The sequence below is a fragment of the Hyperolius riggenbachi genome, chromosome 9 (genome assembly GCF_040937935.1).
Source record: "Hyperolius riggenbachi isolate aHypRig1 chromosome 9, aHypRig1.pri, whole genome shotgun sequence".
NCBI classification, from domain to species: Eukaryota; Metazoa; Chordata; class Amphibia; order Anura; family Hyperoliidae; genus Hyperolius; species Hyperolius riggenbachi.
This window is the reverse complement of record NC_090654.1, coordinates 71698594-71726232: the sequence shown is the minus strand read 5'-3', so window position 1 is coordinate 71726232 and position 27639 is coordinate 71698594. Positions and strand designations below refer to the sequence as shown.

Genomic DNA, 27639 nt, shown 5'->3' with positions numbered 1-27639 from the left:
AAGGCTAACTCGTGATGTCATTTCTGCCCTTTACTTTTTTTCTTGTCTCCTCCAATCGCTGAGTTGCCTCAGCCTTGCTTGTAAACACAAGTGAGTAGGGGATTAGGTTTCAGACAGGGGTCTAGTCCTGGGAAAAGAAGTGAGTGGACTCACCTCCAAAAAATGGGCGTGGTCAAGCATAATGTGGGCGTGGTCACGGGTGGGGCCAAATATACATGACCTTAGCAGTGATGTAAAAGGTCTGCCGGGGAAGTTTGAGCTCTGCCGTAGTGTATCCCGACAAAATAGATGCAATCTGACAGCATTTCACCAAAAAGACACATGGGGCTTGATTCACAAAGCGGTGCTAACCTACTTAGCACGTCTAAAGTCTTTAGATGCGCTAACCAGGGTGCTAAGTAGGTTAGCACCGGATTTCTCAATCAGATCGCGCGCTAACTTTGCGCGCGCAAAGTTTTACGCGCGCTGAGTCCCATAGGCTTTAAAGGGCACTTTGCGCGGAGCGCCCTGCGCTCTGCAGTACGCGCGTAAAGTTTTACGCGCATAAAGTTTTGCGCGCGTAAAGTTTTATGCGCAAAAAGCTTGTTTAGACGTGCTAAGGGGGTATTCACAGGCGTGCTAACAGTTAGCACCGCTTTGTGAATCAAGCCCATAATCTGGTAGAAGTTCCTCCAAAATACAGATAACATGGCAGTGGTTCCCCCAAAATAGACAATGTGGCAGCAGCAGTTCCCCCAACATACACATAATTTGGAAGCAGTTCCCCAAAATATGAGAAAACCTGGCAGCGGATAACCCAATATACACGTAACACCCAAAATACATATAATCTGGCAGCAGTGGTCCCCCAAACATACACAATCTGGCAGCAGTTCCACCCCAAAAAAAGTAATCTGGCAGCAGACGTTCCCCTAATTTACACATAATCTGGCAGCTGTTCCCCAAAATGCATAACAGCGGTTCCACAAAAATGCAGATTATCTGACAGCAGTTCCCCCAAAATAGGTACCCCAAGCATAGGTAGCCAGGACTATAGGTGTTCCCAGTATAAGTAGCCATGAGTATAGTAGTCCCAGTATATGTAGCCAGAGGTATATGTCCCCAGTATATGTAGCCAGAGGTATATGTCCCCAGTATATGTAGCCAGGGTAATATGTCCCCAGTATATGTAGCCAGGGGTATATGTGCCAGTATATGTAGTCAGGGATATATGTCCCCAGTATATGTAGCCAGGGGTATATGTCCCCAGTATATGTAGCCAGGGGTATATGTGCCCCAGTATATGTAGCCAGGGGTATGTGTCCCCAGTATATGTAGCCAGGGGTATGTGTCCCCAGTATATGTAGCCAGGGGTATATGTGCCCAGTATATGTAGCCAGGGGTATATGTGCCTAGTATATGTAGCCAGAGGTATATGTGCCTAGTATATGTAGCCAGGGGTATATGTGCCCCAGTATATGTAGCCAAGGGTATATGTGCCCCAGTATATGTAGCCAGGGGTATATGTGCCCCAGTATATGTAGCCAGGGGTATATGTCCCCAGTATATGTAGCCAGAGGTATATGTGCCTAGTATATGTAGCCAGAGGTATATGTGCCTAGTATATGTAGCCAGAGTTATATGTCCCCAGTATATGTAGCCAGAGGTATATGTCCCCAGTATATGTAGCCAGGGGGATATGTCCCCAGCCCAGTATATGTAGCCAGGGGTATATGTGCCAGTATATGTAGTCAGGGATATATGTCCCAGTATATGTAGCCAGGGGTATATGTGCCCAGTATATGTAGCCAGGGGTATATGTGCCCCAGTATATGTAGCCAGGGGTATATGTGCCCCAGTATATGTAGCCAGGGGTATGTGTCCCCAGTATATGTAGCCAGGGGTATATGTGCCCAGTATATGTAGCCAGGGGTATATGTGCCTAGTATATGTAGCCAGAGGTATATGTGCCTAGTATATGTAGCCAGGGGTATATGTGCCCCAGTATATGTAGCCAAGGGTATATGTGCCCCAGTATATGTAGCCAGGGGTATATGTGCCCCAGTATATGTAGCCAGGGGTATATGTCCCCAGTATATGTAGCCAGAGGTATATGTGCCTAGTATATGTAGCCAGAGGTATATGTGCCTAGTATATGTAGCCAGAGTTATATGTCCCCAGTATATGTAGCCAGAGGTATATGTCCCCAGTATATGTAGCCAGGGGGATATGTCCCCAGCCCAGTATATGTAGCCAGGGGTATATGTGCCAGTATATGTAGTCAGGGATATATGTCCCAGTATATGTAGCCAGGGGTATATGTGCCCAGTATATGTAGCCAGGGGTATGTGTCCCCAGTATATGTAGCCAGGGGTATATGTGCCCCAGTATATGTAGCCAGGGGTATATGTGCCCCAGTATATGTAGCCAGGGGTATATGTGCCCCAGTATATGTAGCCAGGGGTATATGTGCCCCAGTATATGTAGCCAGGGATATGTGTCCCCAGTATATGTAGCCAGGGGTATATGTGCCCCAGTATATGTAGCCAGGGATATATGTGCCCCAGTATATGTAGCCAGGGATATATGTGCCCAGTATATGTAGCCAGGGGTATATGTGCCCCAGTATATGTAGCCAGGGGTATATGTGCCCCAGTATATGTAGCCAGGGGTATGTGTCCCCAGTATATGTAGCCAGGGGTATGTGTCCCCAGTATATGTAGCCAGGGGTATATGTGCCCAGTATATGTAGCCAGGGATGTATGTATCCCCAGTATATGTAGCCAGGGGTATATGTGCCCCAGTATATGTAGCCAGGGGTGTATGTGTCCCCAGTATATGTAGCCAGGGGTGTATGTGCCCCAGTATATGTAGCCTGGGATGTATGTGTCCCCAGTATATGTAGCCAGGGGGTATATGTCCCCAGAATAGGTAGTAAGGTGTCCCCCAGCTGGAGAGAAGCAGCGGAGTGGAAGGAGAGCTGTGAGCAGCGGTGGGGGAGGGCGGACATCTCCCCCCCTCTCAGTGGCATAGCTAAGGAGCTGTGGGCCCCGATGCAAGTTTTACAATGGGCCCCCCCAAGCACTCTATATATGACAATTGATACAGCGCACCAAAACCTGTCAATGGCAAATACAGTGTCAGAGGTGCTAGAAGGGGATGGGGAACAGCTTGTTAATGATTACCACTATTCAAAGTATCTATAGAAGTGATTATTATGAGCACAGGATCAATAGAGAGCTAATACGGTAGTTGAGGGAGGGCCCTTCGGGGCCCCTCTGGCCCAAGGGCCCCGATGCGGTCGCTACCTTTGTACCCCCTATTGCTACGCCCCTGCCCCCTCCCTCACCTTAGGTGCTCTCCTTCCCTCGCTCTCCCCTCCGAACTAATGTGCGAGCAGCCAGCAGCGGGCGGGACTTACCTCTCCTCGTCGTCGGAACACCGGATCTGCATGCCGCAAGTCTGGTCTGGTCCAGACCAGAGCAGCGGCACGCAGATCCGGAGCCAGAACGAGGAGAGGTAAGTCCCGCCCGCTGCTGGCTGCTCGCACATTAGTTCGGAGGGGAGAGCGAGGGAAGGAGAGCACCTAAGGTGAAGGGGGGGGGGGAGATGTCCGCCCTCCCCCACCGCTGCTCACAGCTCTCCTTCCACTCCGCTGCTCCCCTCCACAAATGCCAGGGAGGACGGCGCCACTGTCGGGAAATAGTAAGTGGACGCCGCGCCCCCCCCGCGTCCACGCCCCAATTGACCCCTGGTTTCAGATAAGGAGCTGGCAGGGAAAAGGGAAGAGGAGGAATAGATTATAGATAAAAAGAACCCCCAACATGCAATTCTTTAGCACGACTACAAAAGGGCCAGTGTTCCTTAAGTATGTGATAACTCCAAATCATAACACACATAGCAGCAGAAAAAGTTTTGAATGCATGCTTAGCAGTTGCTGTTGAAATTTGATTTTTATGGTGACGATACCGCTTTAACACTTTAATATTGTTTTGTAGTGAGTGGGATATTGAGGCTGCCATATTATTTTTGAACTGTAACGCTTGGTGGTGTATTCTCCACAGTCAGCATGCAACGCATGAGCTGGCGTGGATGAGGTACACACACTAGCACCAGGAAACAGGCTATCCCTAGTATAGTGGAGGGGAGGACTGACTCCAAAAGGAGATTGTGGCGCACAGAGCCGGTGCAGATCTGACAGCCACAAACAATGCTTTCGTTATAACGTCTCAGCGCAAAGTAGCGCTGAGCGCACAAACCAGGACTGAGGAGATCAGGACAGGTAGACAGAATGAACGCTTGCTAGCTAGCGGCTACTTAGCGACAGCAAGCGTCCAAAACCAGACAGACTGGAATGAGGCAGCCAATGCGATGCGGCGATGGCGTGCCTCACAAAGACAGGACAGGATAGTCAGAAAATAGCAGGATTAAGATAGATGAACGTAACACAGATAAATATACAATAAGTATGTTTTCCTAGCATATTACAATTACAGCTATCAATGAAACTATTTGTAACTTCTGACTAACATATGTATATATCGGCAATGAACCGATATATGACATAAGCAGGAACGCTGACTAAGACTGGAGTAACACAGGGAACAGGACTCAGAAGGATTCGCTATCTCTTCGCAGAGATGAACGCAATCCACAAACGGTAACAGAACAGGATTCAGAAGGATTCGTTATCTCTTCGCAGAGATGAACGCAATCCACAAACAGTAACAGAACAGGATTCAGAAGGATTCGTTATCTCTTCGCAGAGATGAACGCAATCCACAAACGGTAACAGAACAGGATTCAGAAGGATTCGTTATCTCTTCGCAGAGATGAACGCAATCCACAAACAGAACCAGGAGCAGGGTAACTACCTCAGCACGGGTGGTCACGGTACGCGCAACCTACCAAAACGTGCTGGAAAGCTGACTAACTGCACACAGGATATAAACAGTTTGTGTACGTATACATCAGCGACACTGATGTATTAACGTAACACAAATACAAGGAAAATAATAAACGTGCTGGTATGCATATATATTGGCAATGAACCAATATATGATGCAAAGACCAGCAAAGTATCTTTATAACAAGAAACACGATCGGGGGCTAAAGCGACAGCAAGACAGGCTTAGGCTGAAGCTATGAAAACCCAAGGAAACCCTGCAGGAAGCGGATCTTTATACTGAGGTCATCCAATGGGAGCAGACATGCAGATTCCCACACAGGTGAATGATAATCAGTCACAAGCTGACAGCAGGGAAAGACAGACAAAGCTATGCAACTTGCATGGAAATAGATCAGAACTGCCTGAGCTGCAGCACTACTTCCAGCAATAGCTGCTGCAGCAGCGATCATTACAGTACCCCCGCCTTTAAAAGTGGATTCCAGACGCTTTTCAAAACTGAAATTTCCAACAAAACAGTCTGACTGATAATTCATGATGACCGGGACAGCCCGGCAAGACCGAATTCCAGAATCAGTCCCCACAAGACTGGACCCATCAGAACCAGAACCTACAGAACCCTGCCCATCAGTACTACAAGCCCCAGTGTGACACCCATCAGAACCATGATTTCCAGAAGAAAGCCCTCCGAAACTCCCTGAGCGATACCCACCGCCTTCCAGGAACCGTTCAGAAACGCCAAAGCCTTTGCAATGCCCACCGGTACTGTCTTTACCAACACAAAACCCACTGTTGAACCAGTCCAAGGCACCAGGACAAGTTCTCAGAGACCTCCCAGAACACCTTGAAGCTCCAAAGAGATCCCCATAGGTCAGAATGCCCCTTAGGCTCACATGGAGAACTATCCAGAACCCCTATGGAACCTAGGGCAATTCCCGAGTCAGGGCCACAAGGACAAACATCAATATCAGGGCTTTCAGGGACCAGAACCATCTCTGGGCATGCAGGCAGACTGGCAATATCAGAACGTGTTCCCACTAAGGAAGCATCAGAGCACGCTAACACCTTAGACACACTTGGGCATTCTGGCACACAAAGAACATCTGGGCACACCGGCACAAGAGAAACCTCTGGGCATGTCAAGGAACTGTGAGCCTCAGGGTCAGCCAAGACAGGACCAAAACCAGGACTGGCCAAAAAAAAATCATCATGACTAAACTTCGCAACTACTGGACTTTTACACGAGAATGCTGGATCAGACTTAGATGTCGCTGATTCCAGCAAAGTCAGTAACAAATCAGATTCAGGGGCACTAACAAGACAGGACAAATCTTCTGATGTATGCACTGAACCAGACAGGGACTCCACAACTACCTCTGGACTGGACAGAGACTCATTTAATACACTGGATTGGAGCTCATGAGGCGCTGCAGAACAAGTCAGTATTGCAGCAGCCCCCACTGGACTAGGCAAAACTGAGGAATTCCCTGGACAGGAAGGGAACTCTGGAACCTCTGCCACAGCGGCCAGAGAACCAGAATCTTTCAGGATACAGGGCTGGGTTTCAGGAACACTCATCAGACCGGACTGAAATTCTGAGATTTCTATTATTTTGACCAGAGAATCAGAATTATCCATGTTACAGGGCAAGACTTCTGAAACATTCAGAGGACAGGGCTGGAGTTCCTCGGCTGTTACAACACTGGAGAGGGACTCAACATTGGTTAAATCAGACTGTGTACAGGGCAAGGTATCTGACACACTTGCTGACGAGGACAATATTTCAATGGCTTCTGCTTTGCTGGGCAGAAATTCATCAAGTTTTATTAGAGCAGACTTTAATTCCAAAACAGCTGCTAGACAAGTGAATATTACTGCAACACCAACTGAGGTAAGCAGTGCTTCAGCCTCCTCTGCTAGAGGGTTTAAAGTATCCAAAGTACTGGGTGAAGCATAAGACTCTGCGACCACAGCTTCACTGGACAGGATCACTGAACAGTCCATATTGCAGGGCAAAACCATGGAAGCACCTGCTGGACAGCATAATGATTCTGTGACCTGAGTTTCATTGGAGAGATCTACTGCACAATTCATGGTACAGGGCAAATTTATTGGAAAATTTTCTGAACAAGGTAATAATTCTGCGATTTCAGGTTCACATAGCAGATGCTCTGAGCTATTCACGAAACTAGAGCGAGGTGTAGAAACAGGAAGATCAAGACACAATGTTTGCGCATCTGAATCACCATTCATTTGTAAAATTGGAAAATTCAGATGCTGGGGTTCTGAGTTTACTAGACAGGATTGCTGGGACTCGGAAACTGATGCAGTGCACCTACTGGCATCTGCTGGATCAGACAGGAGTTGAACTTTATTAACACAGGTAATTTCTGCAGAAGTGTTTGCAGAGACAGGCAAGATTTTTCTGGTGTCTGTTTCACTAAACAAAGAGTCATGAGTACTGGCTAGACTGGACTCGGAAGTCAGCAGGACCTCTGGATTCTCTGCTGAGAAATTTGCGCAGGGCAAGGTTAAGAATGTATCAGTGGCTTCTGTTTTACTGGGAAGTAACACTGAGTTATCCCTGGTACAGGGTGGAATTGCAGGAACTTCAATTTCACACAAAAAGAGCTCCGAATCACCTGCTGAATCAGCCAAAGGTGCTGAAGCAGGCGGGTCAGAACGCCAAATTTGCGAATTCGGAGTCACATAAAAATCATCCAAAATCAGTTCCCACACATCAATCAAGGGAGCCACACGGTCATACCTACACACACCAGCCTCTATTAGGTTATAGGCTGACTTAATGCATGCGTTCAATACCATTTCACTTTTTGCACTGTAAAATTGACAAAATGAACTTGAATCATTCTTCCATTCACAGACCAGGGTTTCCATCTCTCCCCTCTCGAATGGAGGATCCCATGCATACTTAACAGCGAAACATTTAGGCTGATCACAGTCTGCAGATATGATTGTGGCAGGCACATGTATAGGGTTAATTAGCAGGTGATTGGCAGATTCCTTATTCTTAAGAATTTCCAATACCTGTAGCAAGTGTTGAACTGTAGTGTATGCAAACTTCCCTTGGTTCACAAATAAGTGGATTTGTTCAATACTCTGTAATATCTCATCATAATCATACTCAGATAATTCTTTTAAACAAAAATCTTTATTTCCCCTAGCCAGGGAGGAAAGTTCATTAGTAGTTTCATAAGTCCATTTAACTCCCCTGAAAGACAATTGCATTTCATTATCTGTTAATGGCAGAATCTCATTATAGGTCTCAGTCGCTAAGGATAATGATTCTGCAGATTGGACACGTTTCTTAGAACGTTTGCGTTTTGCCTTTGACCTTGCGGTTTTTGGTGATTTATTCAAAGCTGCAGGAAAATTATCAGTAACACTTTCTGCTTGCTGCTCATTCTTGCAAGCAATTGAAGGAGCAGCTGATTGGCCTGCTGCCAGGAGTTCATTAAGAGGAAAAGGCAATGGATCTATGCGCAACCAGTTATGGATCACAAACGCTAGAAATTCCAGCGGTCTATCTTTCAAATCGGAATGATTGAGAACATCAAATGCCCACTGGAATAATTCCCCTTTAAACAAAATATAACTTAGTTGGAGTGCCCAGGTTGAAACAGGAGTCGCTTGGAGATCAGGATTGGTCAGGAACCTGGCACATTCAGAGAAAAACTCATTTTCTGTTTCAGAGCTAAGTTCTTCAAATTTTTTAAAGGAACAGGAACCATAATTAACAGTGTCATACTTTCTGGGAATCCCCCCCACAATGGGGATTGGTAATGGGGTTTTCATAATGTGAGGCTTGGTGGTGTATTCTCCACAGTCAGCATGCAACGCATGAGCTGGCGTGGAGGAGGTACACACACTAGCACCAGGAAACAGGCTATCCCTAGTATAGTGGAGGGGAGGACTGACTCCAAAAGGAGATTGTGGCGCACAGAGCCGGTGCAGATCTGACAGCCACAAACAATGCTTTCGTTATAACGTCTCAGCGCAAAGTAGCGCTGAGCGCACAAACCAGGACTGAGGAGATCAGGACAGGTAGACAGAATGAACGCTTGCTAGCTAGCGGCTACTTAGCGACAGCAAGCGTCCAAAACCAGACAGACTGGAATGAGGCAGCCAATGCGATGCGGCGATGGCGTGCCTCACAAAGACAGGACAGGATAGTCAGAAAATAGCAGGATTAAGATAGATGAACGTAACACAGATAAATATACAATAAGTATGTTTTCCTAGCATATTACAATTACAGCTATCAATGAAACTATTTGTAACTTCTGACTAACATATGTATATATCGGCAATGAACCGATATATGACATAAGCAGGAACGCTGACTAAGACTGGAGTAACACAGGGAACAGGACTCAGAAGGATTCGCTATCTCTTCGCAGAGATGAACGCAATCCACAAACGGTAACAGAACAGGATTCAGAAGGATTCGTTATCTCTTCGCAGAGATGAACGCAATCCACAAACAGTAACAGAACAGGATTCAGAAGGATTCGTTATCTCTTCGCAGAGATGAACGCAATCCACAAACGGTAACAGAACAGGATTCAGAAGGATTCGTTATCTCTTCGCAGAGATGAACGCAATCCACAAACAGAACCAGGAGCAGGGTAACTACCTCAGCACGGGTGGTCACGGTACGCGCAACCTACCAAAACGTGCTGGAAAGCTGACTAACTGCACACAGGATATAAACAGTTTGTGTACGTATACATCAGCGACACTGATGTATTAACGTAACACAAATACAAGGAAAATAATAAACGTGCTGGTATGCATATATATTGGCAATGAACCAATATATGATGCAAAGACCAGCAAAGTATCTTTATAACAAGAAACACGATCGGGGGCTAAAGCGACAGCAAGACAGGCTTAGGCTGAAGCTATGAAAACCCAAGGAAACCCTGCAGGAAGCGGATCTTTATACTGAGGTCATCCAATGGGAGCAGACATGCAGATTCCCACACAGGTGAATGATAATCAGTCACAAGCTGACAGCAGGGAAAGACAGACAAAGCTATGCAACTTGCATGGAAATAGATCAGAACTGCCTGAGCTGCAGCACTACTTCCAGCAATAGCTGCTGCAGCAGCGATCATTACATGAACATTGTCAATTACCTGCATGTCCTGATGATCTCTTTGCTGCAGGAGTGTAATTCAAACACTGCTGGAGCCTAGCCTGGTGTCAGTCCAGCAAAACTTCATGTCGGAGTACTTAATCTACATGATTGTTCTAGGTCAGTAGCATAAAGCAAACCTGCAGGGGGTGGATAAAAGTTAGCTGGAAGCTGGTCCTGAGGCTTCCCAGATCCTCATTAATGCTACGTACACACATGCGACAACGATCGTTCGTTGAGAACGACAAACGAACTTTTAATTGATGAAAAAACGACCTAAGTAAAGTTAGTTTTAAAAGGTGTGTAACGATCTGATCGTTAGAACGAACGTTACATCACAAAAAGCAACTATTGCGCCTGCGCATAAAAATGAGAAGTTTCATGGAGAAATAGTGAAATGCGCATGTCAAGCCTAGTACGAACGACCGTTTCCAACGATGTACTACTTTTGCAAACGATCGTCGTTGGTTAAAATCTGCCGAGACAGAACTTTCTTTTGTAGCGATTTGGCTCGTTCGTCGTTTGCCTTAATAGTCGGTGGTTCGTTTTTAGTAACGATCGTCGTTGGTAAAGATCGGGGAACGATCGTTACAAACGACTATAGTCGCATGTGTGTACGCACCTTAAGACAATCATCCCAGAGTGGGACAATTGGAGCAGCCATTTATTTTGGGGTAGAGTAAGTTAGTAGTGTATGCTACAGCAGTAGCGTGCATACTTTGAAAATGTTATTTGCGCTGCCACACTTAAGGTGGCCACATACCATACAATTTTTTTAAATATCTGTTCAATTTAAGAATTGCAATCAATTTTTCTGACTGATTGTAACATTTGAAAAATACGACCAATGTACCACACACATATGTTCAATTTTGTCCCTAATTGTGATAAAAATGATTGGAAAATCAGAGAAAATTGCTAGGGTGTGTATATTAATAAATTGATCTAACACACACACCATACAATCTTTAGAAAGATTGAAGAAAAATATCTGGCATTCCAGTTCGATTAAAATAGAAAAAATGGGAAATCCAATCTGATTTTTCAGCCAAATGAAAAAAAAGCTTTCGATTTTTTTCGAGAGATCCGATCGTTTTTATCCAATTGCCGTAAAATCGGATAATTTTATTGTATCGTGTGTGGACACCTTAAGCTGTGCTGCTTGAGCAGTGTAGCTTAGTGAATCCTCCTGTCCCCTACCCCTGTACTAGACTATCACCATGGGTACAAGGCTTTAGGGCTCAGACAAACTATAAGCAATTTTTTGAGCACTTTTTGGCCTCCAGCGCTTTTTGAGAGCTTTTTAAAAAACGCTCCCATTGACTTACATTAGAGTCGCAATAAAATTGCGCGATTTGACCGCGATTTTAATGTAAGTCATTGGGAGCGTTTTTTTTAAAAAGCTCTCAGAAAGCTCTGGAGGCCAAAAAGTGCTTAGAAAAGTGCTTATAGTGTGCCTGAACCCGTTAGGCCCTATTAAGGCTGCTTTATTTATTTTCTATATTTATATTTATTTTCAATGGTAGTTACCTGCTGATCCGGTGCCTGTAACACCCTAAGGCTTAGGGTGTTACAGGCACCGGATCAGCAGGTAACTACCATTGAAAATAAATATAAATATATCAAATAAATAAAGCAGCCTTAATTTCCCTCTAACTACCCTGTAGGGTCACTTTAAAGATTTGGACAGCAGTACCAGGGATGACAGGCTAGTGCCTCAGTTACCTGCAGGGTAATATAAAAGACTGTGGATAGCAGTGAAAGTCATTTACAAACACAATATTACTAACGGGAATTCATTTTATGTTACAGATAGAGACATTTCTATGCTTTACATGCACTGCACATGCTGTAGGGCCCTGCATACAACATGAGGGGCGCTCAAGTATGTCAACAATGTATGATGCAGCGGTAACAAATCAGGAACCACACAGCTTTCACCACATTGCCATTATAAAACTACTCAATAAAAACACCTGACATTCAACACCACTAGGGGCGCATGTGTCCCTCTAGTGCGATCGTCGCCGGCATCAATAGCAAACAGGGGAATGCGTATATAAGCCTGTTTGGCTTCTCCTGTCGCCATGGCGATGATCGGAATGACGTCATGGACATCAGCCGACGTCCTGACGTCAGACGCCTCCGATCCAGCCCATAGCGCTGCCCGGAACTCATTGGTCCAGGCAGCGCAGGGCTCTGGCAGGGGGGGCCCTCTTGCGCCGCTGCGTGCGGGCGATCGCCGCAGAGCGGCGGCGATCAAGCTGTACGCGCGGCTAACAAAGTGCTAGCCGCGCGTACAGCATTTTAAATGGAGCAAATCGCCCCACCAGGGGCTGAGATATATTCCTGCGCGGCATAGCACGAGCTCAGCTCGGGCTTACCGCCAGGAAGGCTAAAGAAAACCTGTACTAAAAAACATCCCCTGGGGGGTACTTACCTCGGGAGGAGGAAGCCTTAGGGTCCCAACGAGGCTTCCCCCATCCCTGTAGCTGCAGGCAGTCCAGCGCTGGCTCCCCCGAAGTGTCCCGCCATCCTCCCCTGACAAGTGCTGATTTATTTACCTTGCCAAGATCCAGCGTAGTAAGGCGGAAATAGCCAAACCCGATCATATCCGCTGTACTGCGCAGGGGCAAAAGGACTCGCGCTTGCGCAGTAGATCAGATCGATCGGGTACAGTTATTTCCACCTTAACCCAAAAGGAGATCCGCGAGTATGCCTGTGCTGGATCACAGAATGTAAATATTTACCTTCGGGGGGGGGGGGGGGGCTGCAGCTGGACAATGGAGGGACAGAGAAGAACGGGGAAAGCCTCGTTAGGATCCAGAGGCTTCCCCCTCCCAGGGTAAGTATCCCCCAGGGGACTTTTTTCTTAATACAGGATTTCTTTAAGCCTGTATGGATTGGTGCACAAGTATAGCAAATGATTTTTGAACTTGAAATACTCAGTTCCAAAGGAAATACTTATTATGTACACTAATCTGCACGATTCCTTTAAAAAATTGCCTTGTTCAATATTAAGTTTAGCTGTCCCTATAGGGACCTTAAATGCAGAAACTAGTACAAGTTCAATGATGTGTGATTCTAAGAGCATGAATATGTTGGCTAGAGAAATATGCACCACACAGCTTCAGCTACTGCAGATCTACTGATGATGTATTTTAACTGGTTTTAACTTGTTGGCCCCCCCAAGAAATTTTCCAGAAAATCAAGTATTTCTTACAGAAAAGTATTGCAGTAACACACGGTTTGCTATACACACGTTTATTTCCTTTGTGTGTACTGGAACAAAACAAAAAAGGGAGGGAAACCAGGAAATTGGACATAAATGTCACACAAAACTCCAAAAATGGGCTGGACAAAGTTACTGGCACCCTTTCAAAATTGTGGATAAATAAGATTGTTTCAACCATGTGATGCTCCTTTAACCACTTCAGCCCTCAGTCGTTTTCACTTTATGCATCCGAGCAATGTTCCCCTCCCATTCATTAGCCTATAACTTTATCACTACTTATCACAATGAACTGATCTATGTCTTGTTTTTTCCGCCACCAATTAGGCTTTCTTTGGGTGGTACATTTTGCTAAGTAAATGCATTTTAACAGGAAGAATAAGAAAAAATTCATTATTTCTCAGTTTTCGGCCATTATAGTTTTAAAATACATGCCTCCATAATTAAAACGATTACACCGTTTACATTATGTCCCTATCACAATGTATGGTGACAATATTTTATTTGGAAATAAAACAGCATTTTTTTCCGTTTTGCATCCATCACTATTTACAAGCTTATAATTAAAAAAAAAATAGAAATATTTCATCTTTACATAGACATTTAAAAAGTTTAGACCCTTAGGTAAATATTTATGTGGTTTTCTTTTTATTTTATTGTAATGTTTTTTTTTATTATTAAACATTTTATTTGGGTATTTTTTGGAGGGTGGGATGTAAATAGTAATTTTTGTAATGTAAAATATATGTTTTTTTTTTTTTTATGTAGATGTAGTTTTACTTTTTGGCCACAAGATGGCAACCTTAGGTTTGTTTACATAACGTCACTCTAAGCATAACCTACGCTTAGAGGGACGTAGGGGGGACGTAGGAGGCAGAAAAAGCTAGGCTTCCGAGAGAAGCTGACGCTTTTTCTGCGGTGGAGAGGAATCAGTGAACGGGCACCATGGCCCGATTCACTGATTCCCTGGTTAACAAACCGCGGGTCGGGATCACACGTGCATGATCGGCCGTGGGAGCGCACGGGAGCGCACATGGCCTCCGTAGCTTCTACGTCCAGGAGGCAAAAGTAGTTAAACGCACCAGGGGCAAGTAAGAGGTGTGGGCAATTTAAAAATCACAAATGAAAGCAGATAAAAAGGAAAGAAGTTCACATAGTCTTTGCATTGTGTGTCTGTCTGTGCCACGGACAACAGAAAGAGGAGAAGAGAACTGTCTGAGGACTTGAGAACCAAAATTGTGGAAAAATATCAACAATCTTAAAGTTACAAGTAGGGATGGCCCTGCCTAGGAGAAATCATTGAAAAGCATGTGATCAGTTTGATCAGCTGATAGATTTGTAAGGTACATGATCATGACCAGCAAATCAGAACTTTACAAATCTATCAGCTAATCAAACTGATCACATGCTTCTCCGTGAGTTCTCCTAAGCATGGACATCCCTAGTTACAAGTCCATCACCAGAGATCTAGTGTGCGTACAAGGTGCTATGTCTGAACCTAAAAAGGTTGTAAAATAAATTATCCAAACATATTAGATTGCAAGCCTTCAGGGTAGGAACACACTAGGCAGAACCGCATATGCGTTTTCCGTAGCACATAGTGGAAAACGAATATACGATTCTGCCTAGTGTGTTCCTACCCTTAGATTGTAAACTCGCAAGGGCAGGGCTCTCTCACCCTTTTGTTTCTTGAAATTTGTAATACATTTTAGTCAACTTATTACTTTTGTCACTGTTATTACTAATGTTGTATTTGTACCAATTCTGTATTTTGTATATTGATGTATAACATTGTCTGTATTATGTACCCCATGTTTGTTTCAGTAGGGCACCACGGAATATGTTGGCGGTTTATAAATTAATAATAATAATATTGCATTCCTGCACAAGATCTAATGCTAGGTACAAGCCATACAATTTTGTGTTAGTTAGATAGATGGTTCGATAGATAATTTCCGACATGTCCGATCTTATTTTTCAGTTTTCTGATCGATTTTCATAGAAGTGAATGGAAACATATAAGAAAAGATAACAGAATCGATCGGACAAAAAAAAAAAACGATGGAAAAAACACATCGTGTGTACCTAGCATAATTTTACGTTATTTCAGGCATACACATTAGTACAGTACCACTTTAATGATATTTTCCCTCAATTAAGACAATTCTACCAGATTTTCTGTGTACCTTGGACAGATGCCCCCATTGCCTTTCCCCTACTACTGCCCCGCCTATTTTACCTGTATATAAATGAAACAACAGATTCAGAAGGTTTTGCCATCTGGGAAACATGGAGACTTGGCATTGTGGCCCTATATAAAATCTCCATTAATAAGACACAGACAGAAATAAAACACCTGCTAGTGGTATTGATGAAAAATACAGTGCTCAATAAGCAAGGGAGGTCCACATTCCACCATATCACAGAAGACAATAGTTGTATAATAAGGCCAAAAAAACCCACAACTGAAAAGGTCCATAAACAACAGCGTGTGCTTCAGTCAACGTTTCTAGTACTGACGCTTTATCTTCACCGTCCCCAAAATAGTCGATAATAACGAAACAAACAGCCTCTCAGTCCACAAAACCTAGAAGAGCTCTCAGGAGTTAGAAGGGGGGGGAAGGAAACAGTTCATAAGCTGTAGGGTGGCTGTAGGATAATCCTGGCTTCTTAGTCCTGGCGCTCTGCTGGTCACAAGTTAGCAGATGGAAAGCTTTTTGGTCATTGCAAAAGCACCCATGTAACTGTTCACTACAAGGAGTGCCAGCACAACACCCACAGCTCTGACTGGCCTGGTGTTTACCAGCAGAGGCGCTAAAAAGCCCACTTTGGGTGACGAAGATCTAATCACGAGCGTGAGAGTGACCAATCAATTGTCTCCCGCCCACCGAATGTCAACAGCAAAGTGGTTATGCCTGGCTCTGGCCAGTCACGATTCCTCTGCAGGTTTTTCTTATTCTGCCATGTTGGCCTCACCATAGAGGGTTATTAAAGTTTACTGAGAAACATGAGCAGAGCGCTGTGAAATTCCTCTGGTCTGTCCATGTAGCATGCATGCCCCGCCCCTTTCAGTGGGCTGAGCGTGTGATTGGGCAGAAGTTGCAGGCTTTCAAGGGATTGCATGCCCAGATTGGTGTCCAGTGTTCCATATACAATCAGGGTGGGAACCTGTGTGGAACATAGAGAAGAAGGGTTATAGTTGTAGGTTATAAAACAAAATTACCAGAACAATGTCCTCACATTTAAATGTGAAATGAATATGGAGGCTGCCATCTTCATTCCCTTATAAACCATTCCAGTTGCCTGGCTGTCATGCTAAGCTTTTGGCCTTAGTTTTTGAGTCACACACCTACAACAATCATGCAGACAGTGGAGTCAGAGCCGAGTCACAGCATCTGATCTAGATGCTCATCTGGGCCAGTGGCTTAAAGGGAACCCGAGGTAAGCGGGATATGGAGGCTGCCATATTTATTTCTATACTAGTTGCCTGCCAGCCCTGCTGATCCTCTGCCTCTAATACTTTTAGCCAGAGACCCTGAACAAGCATGCAGCAGATCAGGTGTTTCTGACAAAATTGTAAGAACTGACAAGATAAACTGCATGGTTGTTTCTAATGTTATTTAACCGGTTCGGCCTATCTGGACGAGCTTTCTCGTCCAGATAGGCACTGCTGCTGTCGCCGGCTCGTGCGCGCGATCGGGCGCGCCCCCGCGCGCGCTCCCGCTGCCCGCCGATAGCCCCCCGATCAGTGAATGGGAATATAATTCCCATTCACCGATCTAACTTCCCCGCAGAAATACCGACGCTTTCTCTCCAGAGAGCGCTGTATTTCTGCCCCCAGGAAACTTCTCCCCAGCATTTTAGTTCCTGGATGCGAGATCGTTTGCATGCATGACTTTTTTCACTGTGGCCATCTTGTGGCCAAATAGTAAACTGCACCCACATACATTTTTAAAAAAAAATAAATATTATTTTACATTTAAAATTTGCAGTTTCCCTCCCACACCAAAAATTACCCACATACACTTTTTTTTATTAAAAAAAAAAAAATACAATTAAAAAAAAAAAAAAAACAACATAAATAGTTACCCAAGGGTGTGAACTTTTTAAATATGCATGTCAAGAGAATATGTTATTATATTATTTAGACGCAAATTGAAAACATGCACCTTTATTTCTAAATGAAATATCGGCACCATAAATTGTGATAGGGACATCGTTTAAACGGTGTAATAACCGGGACAGATGGGCAAATAAAATACACGTGTTTTAATTACGGTAGCGTAAATTAATTTCAAACTATAATGGCCAAAAACTGAGAAATAATGATTTTTTTCCGTTTTTTTCTTATTCTTCCTGTTAAAATGCATTTACAGAAAAGTGCCTCTTAGCAAAATGTACCCCCCAAAGAAAGCCTAATTGGTGGCGGAAAAAACAAGATATTGATCAATTCATTGTGATAAGTAGCAATAAAGTTATAGGCGAATGAATGGGAGGTGAACGTTGCTCGGATGCATGAGATTTTCGGCACTGCGGTGCTGAACCGGTTAAAAGGAAAATTAAAGCAGCCTCCATATCACTCTCACTTCAGGTTCACTTTAAGGATTAGAGCATTGTACGGTGTCAGCTATCGGTAAAAGGAAGAGGTTTTAAATCAGGATGATACCATTTACTGGCTAACTTGGAAGAAGAAGAGGAAGCTTTTGGCTGATAAGCCTTCTTCAGACTTAATCCCTGTATGCCGACAAGACGTTAGAACAGGCAGGTTATAGAAGAACTGAAATAAAGAGAAAACATAAGAGTTTCATTTACCTGGGGCTTCTGCCAGCCCCCTGCAGCCGACCTGTGACCTCACCATTGTGGACCAATCCTCCGTTCCCCCGCCGCGGCTCACTTTCTTTCTCTTACTGGAAGCTGACTTCTAAGTCAACCTCTATTGTGCCCTGGCCATGCGTATCCTAGTACGCGATCCTCTGGACAGGAGCACCCTGCACAGGCGCAGTACGATAAAATCTCTATTGCGCCTGCGCAGTACACGTGCGGCTACGGGAGCGTGAATGAGGATGTGCGTGGCCAGGGAAACACATGTAATGAGATGCCTTAATGAGCTGTCATGGGCCATGTAATTAAATGCCTTAATTGCATCATCAGTGTGGTCTCACAGGGATGCTAGTTAGTTTATGACAAATAGATAAGACCACTTATTTGCTTAAACATCACATACTAATACACCTATTTCATATTTCTTTGAGTTCAGTTTTCCTTTACAGCGGACCTGAACTCAGAACCTTTTCTCTGCTCTAAAAGATAAGCAACATCATAATAACATTTAAAGAAAAACATGTTACAACTGATAGAAATCCTGCAATTAATCTGCAGTATGTTGACTTCCTGTTTGATGGAGGCAGACACAGGGTTAACATCCTGTGTTTACAAATTAGCTGCTCTACCGTGACTGCAGAGATTCCTAAACCGATACAGTTGAGGAGTCAAATTACACTTGATCTCACCCTTAGGCCTGGAACCCACGGGGAGCCTTGTTCTGAGTGCTTTGTGATTTGAAAAGCACTTGCTAATGTATCGCCATGGATGTGATCCCACTAGAGCAATGCTATTTCATAAAAATCCCCCATAGCATTGCATTAGCAAGAGCTTTTTCAAATCACTAGCACTTTGAAAAGGCTGCTAGTGGGTTTGAGCCCTGAGATAAGGGAGGAATTAAGTTAAACTCTCTAAATACATACAGGGTGGATTTCTCTAGGTTTTCCTTCTGTCCTATGCAAGAGTTTCCACTTTAAGCCTGTTAGCTACTTACCTGCCTCTGACTTGCTGATTGAACAGTGAAGAGGCATCAACAGTCTAATAAGGTTCTTGTAATAGTGGTCAAGCACGCACAAAGGTAATAGTTAGAATTCTGCTTTATCTTTCACTAAATTCCTTTAATTTAAGGAAAGCTGGATTTGATAGGTCCATTTTCCATACGGTTTTAATCAAATAAGAACTATTAGCATCTCAGTGACCATCCCTAGTTTTTTACTAGTGGATCGCAATTTCAGGATCCCCTCATCAAGCATTTCCTGGTACCAAATAACCTGCTCTAATCCTTAAAATGACGGAGTAACCCAGATTAGGCTATTCTGCAGCAGCAGATGGCTTAGCATGGCTTCATTCAGATCCACAATTCATGCTGAAACATGATCTATAGGTTGATCATTAATATCACTTTGCCCTGTTGCATGATTAATGAAGAAGAATATTAGCACCTTGGGTGTGTGCACAAAACCTCATAAAATATGCGCAGACATTTTCCAGTCCTCCTTCAGTTTATGTTGTTTGTATGGTACATGTAAGGCCTAAAAGATCCAATCCACTGTCTTATGATCAGTCCCTATGCCCTAACCTCACCCTTTGTGGCGCATCTCCACTCAACCTTGGGAGACTTGATACCTCTACCCAGCACACACCACCACCTACCATGCCGATACTCACATGTTTAGCAGACCAGCTGCCTTCTCGGAGCTTTCTTCATCTCAGAGGAGACAGCTGGTCTGCGGAACATGTGAGTATCAGCGCAGCATATGTACGTTAGGAGAGGCAGATCCCTGGGTAAGTGTAAGCGGAGCATTGCCCTCATTGTTTGATCAGAGTTCATTTAACCTTATGCAGCAGCCAGATTAGGCTACTTTCACGTCCCAAAAAAGTTGCAACGCAACTTAATGCCCCGTTATCTTTGCATAGAGTACAGCATACAGGCAATGAAAAGTATGCTTGTAAGTTAGTACTGAGCATGTGCAAACAGTCCAATGTAGCTAATAACGTGTCTAACGCAGAGCATGCAGCACTTTTTAATAATGCTACACGTTACACACAAACGCAACGTGTGCACTGTGAATGTTGCACAGGCTTAGTATTGCTGTGCGTTAGACCACGTTAAAACTCTTTCTAACGTGCGACTTTAACATCGCACTGTGAAGGAGGCCTTACAGGTCACGGTGGATACAAATACTAGACTGAGATCATTAGCTTTACAATGAGGAGATCTGTGTTATGACTTGTTTCCACAGTGTAGATTTGTTTACTAAATGCTATAGACTTACCTGCAGGCTGTGCATTTTATATGTACATATGCATACCCTACCTTCGATGAGCTGTTTGCTGCACCTGGTTTTTATTTACTTTATTTAAAGGGATAAGTCCTAATAAAGATATTGATTATTATTGACACTATTTGGTGTATGATTCTTTTTGTGTAGCAGTGGTTCTCTGTTTAGTTTGAGCATAAAGATTTATTACTTCCATGGCTCCTTATTGGACTTTGTTTGTCAAGCTCTGCATTGCAGTTTTTGAGAGCCTATATGTAGCGTGTCACATGCCCCCATCGCCTGGCAACACTGGAGGAAGCACGTGTGTGCGCACGTAAGAACCCCGGAGACGCCATCTCCGCTCTGCAAGGAGCCTGGCCGCTTGCGCTGGCTCCAGAAAGTGTCTGACTTGCTGCTGAATTGAGGAGGAGGTGAGATTGTAACAGTACAATTTATCTCCTCCTTGTGGCGGGATCATACAAGAGGGGCCGACGGAGCCTTGATGAGATGTTCCCCACTTGTGTCATCTGTTGGCACATGAGGCTCTTGTACCAATCATCTCAGTCATCATTCTGCCTTCTTCTGCCATCATTAGTGTTATATAAGTGAATATCAACAGCAATAATCAATATACAGCAAGACAAAATAAGGTTTTGATATTTAGCTGTAGTTTACTGTACCTGGATTTGCTTGTACTGTTGTGGTTTGAAGCCTTTTGTCCCGACAGGGGCGATGGGTACGAATCCTCGGAGGCGGTTGGGGTTCTGTAGGAGGATCGGTAAGGTGAAGAGGCCACTCATAGATGGACTGATGAGAACTAGCTGGCGGGTTCCCAGTGACTCAATGAGATGCAACATGTAATCCATACGCCCCTTCTCTGAGGACATCGGCTGGGCCTGAAGCGATTGGCCATAGCCTGGGATAAAATGAAGAGAGAATGACGTACTGCGCATGTCAGCCCCACATCTGTGCTCACACAATTATTCCTGTTAATAAAGGCTTGGAGTGGAGAAGGATTACGCTAAGTACACAACTCAAATGACTATCACCTAAACTAATCGTTTCTGATTAGTTTGGGTGACAGTTTTTTTCCAAAGGCTATACAGACACATTGGCGTTGATTTACAAAGCCGTGCTGATGCATAGCACGGCCAGGCTATGTGTGTAGCGCGCAATGTTACTCGCACAAAGTTTTACACGCGCACGCTAACTAACAAAGCTCTTCGCGTGTTAACGCGCCACAATGTAGCTGCACATTTTGTCACCTGTCACCACCTTGTGACATGGCAGCAGTCACTGACAGTCTCTAGCTTTCTGTTTTCTTGCATAAATATTTACATAGGTGAAAGCACAAGCTAGGTATAGATCATGGGCAGCACTGCAGAAACAAGCTCCTCTTTCGGACAGTTGGGAGCTATGACGTTACTAGATGTGTGTGGGTGTCCCTGCCCCACCATGGGGCTACATAGTACCTGGCAAGTCCACCGCCACAGCCCGATATCCGTGCTCCGAGAGGATCTGCAGCGTTCCCAGATCTTCCCATGTCTTGGAGGTGAAAGAACGGCCATGTAAGAGGAGCACTGTGAACCTGAGAACACAAATACAAAGGAGTAAAACATCAACATACTTCATCAATACTTGGCTACCGAAATGCAGCTCTGTGCTAATAAATGAGGTAACCAGATCACAGCTTAGCTTTGCACATGCTTCTGTGTAAAGATTCCAGAAGCCATTGTGCACAAATACTTCATAGCAGCTGATACCAGGCGTAGTGTGAAACTAGCCTTAGGCAAATTTTGTGAGGAACCAATTCACTTATCGCTATGTTTTTGAGATGTGGAAGGAAACGCACGCAAACACAAGGAAAAAAGACAAACTGAATGCAGATAGTGTCCTGGCCCATATTTGAACCTGGAACTATAGCGCTGAAAGTCAAGACTGCTGACTACACCACCATGTAACACACACAGATTTGCCAGGATAGATCATTTGTTGTGCCCGAGAACGGTAATTGGTCGTTATATTTTCTCATCAAATTCCATTTACCTACTGCCCTGTGTTTATTATGTAGTCTATGTCCTGACATTGCATTGCAAACATTCCAATATAATCATAAATGTGTCTGCTGTAATGAATCTTGTTTCAGTCAGCCTGTATCTATTTTGGTACATTGCTGGGGAAAAGGAAGCTTGTTATCTCCCCTCCCACATGCCTGCTCCTCACTGATTGGCTGAGGGCAGTTCAGTGTGACATGAGGCTGAGAAGGGAAATACACCTCACCCCTCCGCAGAAGCTGCTGAAATACAATCTATGCTGTGCTCACGTGTGTTTACAAAGCAAGCTAGATATGACAGTGCAGTTTCTAGAAGAAAATTACATCAGGATTGGCTTTAGTCAGAAGCAGTAAAGATTGAAAATGCCTGGAATAGTTTTCTTTTAATTTACTATATAAAATTCACTGAACTCAATAAATGGATAGTACAATACATATGTTATGTAAGTAGAACAAGTATTTATCTACTTATAGATGTGTGTTTTTTTTCCTGGGATAGTATGGCTGTCCCTGCTGCTTTAGTGATCGATTGTTGGGTAAAAGGAACACCAAGAGCCCCAATAGTGTAATATGTACTGGTAAATGGTTACTAGATAGAGTAAATATTAATACTCACAAACCAGGGTTACCATTAGGCAACCACTGTAAAGGCAGGTGGGGAGATTTTCCTGACCCCACTCAGGAATAAGAAGTCGCTCTCTGTAGATGAGAAAAAGGGGGTTCAACCCTCCACCCAGGGTGGACTCAATATTATGCAGGAGAACAGAGGCGCCAAAAGGATAAAAGGAAGCTAAATGAGCTTAAAAGCCAAATTCTTGGTAAATAGAGGAGGTAGTGGTGGACTTACCTCCTCCAAGTAGACACACAACGACTATAGTAAATTCAGTCAATATATTTTATTTATGAACTCCAAATATGCAACGCATTTCGCAGGTTTGATCCCGCTTCATCAGGCAACAACAACGGAGCAATAGCATATGTGGTCAGTAGAAGAGCCAGGCACCTCTTTGGCCAATCACTATGGATGACAATAATTGTGCGTGTGGCACAACTTTTCTCCACTGGGAGCTGTATATATGTCAGGCTTACAACGGCGTAAAGGACTGATTTTCATGATCTAGCCACTCTCCTGAAGTGATGAATTATGGGTGTTGCTTCTAAATTTGAGGAGTTGAAACTTACAAGTGCCTTCTGTTTACATTGTATTTAGCAGCACGTTTTGTAGTAGGAAGATTTTGGCTTTCCATGGGTCCAATCCAATGCAATCCATAAGTGTGGAAGTGTGTCATGATGGTATGTGTGATGTTCCATGCATGCAGATTTCAGGCAGGTCTCGGCACATACAGACAGCAGCACTGCCAGAGGCAGAGGAGGAGAGGAGGGGGGGGGGGGGGGGGCGAAGATGTTTTCTGACACAAAACTAATGCAAATCCACCATAAAACAGGATTATAAAATGATTGGTTAGCTTTACAAAACTACAGCCTCCCCAACAGCATTGCATCAAAAGGTCTGTCAGTTATAACAATTTTTTTTTTATAAAAGAGGACCTGAACTCAGAACTTCCTCTCTGCTCTAAACGATAATCAACAGCATAATAATCTTTAAAGAAAAAAATTTCTTTGCTATAGCTGATACAAAGCCTGCAATAAATCTGCAGTGTGTCTTCTTCTTGCTTTCATGGAAGCAGACATAGGGTTAACATCCTGTGTTTGCCAATAACCTCTCTGCCTGAAAATCAGCTGACATAGCTGAGGGATCAAATTACAAATTGTGCTTAGTCACAGATGAGGGGAAATTAGGCTAAACTCTCTAAATACATACAGGGTGCATTTCTATGTTTTCCTTGTGTCTTGTGCAACAGAAGTCTAGCCAACTGGCCAACAGTGGCTGGATGGTGTACTGGTTAAGGGCTCTGCCTCTGACACAGGAGACCAGGGTTTGAATCTCAGCTCTGCCTGTAAAGTAAGCCAGCACCTATTCAGTAGGAGACCTTAGGCAAGTTTCCCTAACACTGCTACTGCCTATAGAGCGTGTCCTAGTGGCTGCAGCTTTGAGTCTGCCAGGAGAAAAGCCCGATATAAATGTTATTTGTCTTGTCTTGTCTTGTCTAGTCTAGTCTAAACCATACATGTCAAACTCCGGCCCGTGGGTCAAATCTGGCCCTCAGAGCCATTAAATTTGGCCCTCAAGTGGTTTCCCCACTTTGCATTATGCTTGGGCCACTCTAGACCACCAGGGAGCTATATTAGAGGTGAAGTACTAGAACACCAGGGAAGCCATATGGGGTAGGTATGGGAAAAGCCGTAAACACCAGGGAACTGTATAGTGGAGGGTGGGGGCCTCTAGATACCAGGGAACTGTATGGGGGAGGGTGGGGGACTCTAGATACCAGGGAACTGTATGGGGGAGGGTGGGGGACTCTAGATACCAGGGAACTGTATAGGGGAGGGTGGGGGCCTCTAGACACCAGGGAACTGTATAGGGGAGGGTGGGGGCCTCTAGATACAAGGGAACTGTATAGGGGAGGGTGGGGGCCTCTAGACACCAGGGAACTTTATAGGGAAAGGATGACCACTAGACACCAAGGAACTGTATAGTAGTTCAGTTGGAGGGTGGCCATCAGACACCTGGTAACTTTATAAAGGAGGAAGGTGGCCAGTAGACATTGAGGTTGGCCCACGACTTGGTCCCAGTGTACGATTTTGGCCCACTTTGTATTTGAGTTTGACACCCCTGCTCTAAACCGATGGGAGGAATTACAGTCTCTGTCAGGATTTTATTCCTTTCTCTGTTCTAATTCTTCCTGTCCTCAGAAAGTGAAGGGTTCCACCATACCAGATCTCTGACAGCATTAAAAACCTGACAGATTCTAAACCTTCCTTGCTCCATACAACGCTAAAATAAAGGTCTTGGTTGGATTTCCACATTATAATAAGGGAGAGAAATTAAGTGAAATAGCAGCAGCCAATAGGTTTGAAGCTTACAGAGATTATATTCTCAGTTAAGCGATGATGTTACCGGATCGTGCTCTAGTCCACTTTAGGGGTCCCAGTAGGAAACCTCATAGGGAACAGGGGGTTTGTTACAGTTTCTCTTTAAAGGACAGGTGAAGTGAGAGTAATATGGAGGCTGCCATATTTATTTCCTTGTTCCTGCTAAACATCACCAGTTTCCTGGCATCCTGCTGGTCTTACATGCATCAGTAGTGGCTGAATAACACACCGAAATAAAGGGATTTGGCAAATACAGTCAAACATCTGATCTGTATGCTTGTTAAGTATCCATGACTAAAGCCTAGTACACATGATGCAATTTTCCATCAGATCAACGGGTAATCTGATAAGAAGTTGTACCGTGTATAGACGTCCAAACTGTTCCCGATAATGCAATTGATTTTCTGTTGATAACCATCCAAAATCAACTGCATTATCGTTCGTGATCTCATAGGTCGGAAATTATCGGGTCGATCCAACGGAAAATTGTGTGTATTAAGCAGGGCCGTTTCTTGGGCAGGGCGACCACCCGCATTGGAGGAGGGAGTGCAATTGTAACACCCTTGCCCTGGGTGCAATTTAGCCTTGAAACTGCCCTGGTACTAAGCTTAAAAGTATGGCGCTAGTATGGGACCCAGCAGGAAACCTCATAGGGAAATTCAGCTAACGTGATTGGGTAACCAGCACTCTCTTGAATTGCTAGGTTTCCAATAGGTTGTAGTAAACTACTGCCACATTATTTGTCCAATCACAACGCTTTGTGCTATAGGAGGGTACTGTGATTGGAGAACTGCTCCCTATGAGGTTTCCTGCTGGGTCCCCTAAACTAGACTAGCGCCAGAAGTATTAGCAGTAGAGGATCAGCAGGACAGCCAGAGCATTGGCTAACTTAAAAGAAAAATAGTAAGCTTTCGGCTGATAAGCCTTCATCAGACTCCTTTCCAGTTCCAGCAAAGTAATTTGCACTGCTTAAGAGGAAATACATATGGTAGCCTCCACATCCCTCTCATTTCAGGTGTGCTTTAATCCAGCAATCATGAGCCTTCTGAATCAGATTAGACCTGTGCAAGATTCCAATTTAGGCTCTGCTAATTCCAGTATCTGCGAACCATTAAAAACCCGAGAAGTCTAATTTTAGCTCACATCTGTCCATGGAGTCACATGCGGCACAAGATTGCAGTATTGGGATGGTCTTTTTGAGCTGAACTGAGCGTCCTACTCTTGGGTGAATGGAGCTAGCTGCACACAATCGTCTCATAGGGATCTATAAGGTTGGCCTCACCTCTCTGGCGGACCCCCTTCCAGCACGCTGCGCGGTATGGCTTCCCGGTAGAAGGTGGGCCAGTCTCCGGACAGGGTGGCGGTCCTTATGGTGATGTTCATGTTGTCCTGGGGGTCAGAGCGTGGGACCTCAGCTTTGGGCTCCTCTTGTTCTGGCTTAGAAGATGGCAGAAGGAGGTAAAGCAGGACAGATATGGACAGAACCAGAAGCAAGAGCACAAATTTATGCCTTCCCAAACCCATCCTCAGACTGCCGCCTCTCAGGAGAACGTCTCCCTGTCCCTGTGCAAATCCTGTATGGTAAACATTAACCCATATGCTCAGGAAGAGAGCAGCTGTGTGTGTGACTCCTGCTATGCCTGTCTCCACCCAGCTGCAGTCTCCCTCACTGCCTCCTCCTCCCTCCTTCTCACTCTTCCCCCTCCTTCCTCATCTCTAGCCTCCTTCTCTGGATCTCACCCCTCCTTCCACTGTGTATGCTTCCATCAGAGCCTAAGCCCACAGGTGTTTTGTTGCATCACAGCATATTTCCACTTTGGCAAAAATAAGAATATTTCCAGCACAAATTCTGAGGAAAGCTTTTTTTTTTTTTCTATGATAATAACCAGAGCAGGGACAAGGTCATCCAGCACCAGAGGCTGAGACACCAAAGTGCGCCCCTCATCCCTCCAAGCCCAGCCGTCACACACTGATTGCTTTTAGGGTAAGAGGCGTCCCAGGGCCCCCAACACTTTAATCTCACTGCCATGTATCCCCTTTTCTTATTTCTCTCTGCTACAAACACAATAGGGGAATGATAGCTGAGTGAGTTGTGCGCCCCCTCCTACACTGCGCCCTGAGGCTGGAGCCTCTCTCTCCTCTGCCTTGGCCCAGCCCTGATAATAACGATTTAGCAAAATAATCTGTGCACCTCTAGACTCCGGGTGACATATTGTTCTGCTAATTCTGCAC

The 27639-nt window shown here is 44.6% G+C and overlaps 1 protein-coding gene across 1 annotated transcript; it reads right to left on the bottom strand.

Annotated features, from left to right (window-relative positions):
* Positions 1-11828: 11828 nt before the first annotated feature.
* Positions 11829-27079, bottom strand: LOC137532485 (protein ABHD14A-like). The gene is made up of 4 exons (XM_068253018.1): positions 26690-27079; positions 21833-21948; positions 21041-21276; positions 11829-16446 (listed from the first exon to the last, which is right to left on the bottom strand). Exons 1-4 carry the CDS (start codon positions 26929-26931, stop codon positions 16267-16269), a joined length of 774 nt encoding a protein of 257 aa, XP_068109119.1. The 5' UTR covers positions 26932-27079; the 3' UTR covers positions 11829-16266.
* Between the last annotated feature and the right edge of the window lie 560 nt (positions 27080-27639).

Excerpts from the sequence above, each read along its gene's own strand:
- LOC137532485 (XM_068253018.1), bottom strand. The coding sequence starts at position 26,931 with ATGGGTTTGGGAAGGCATAAATTTGTGCTCTTGCTTCTGGTTCTGTCC. Across the intron at positions 21,949-26,689 it reads GAAGGGGGTCCGCCAGAGAG|GTTCACAGTGCTCCTCTTAC; the intron begins GTGAGGCCAACC and ends TTGTGTTCTCAG. Across the intron at positions 21,277-21,832 it reads TGTGGCGGTGGACTTGCCAG|GCTATGGCCAATCGCTTCAG; the intron begins GTACTATGTAGC and ends ATTTTATCCCAG.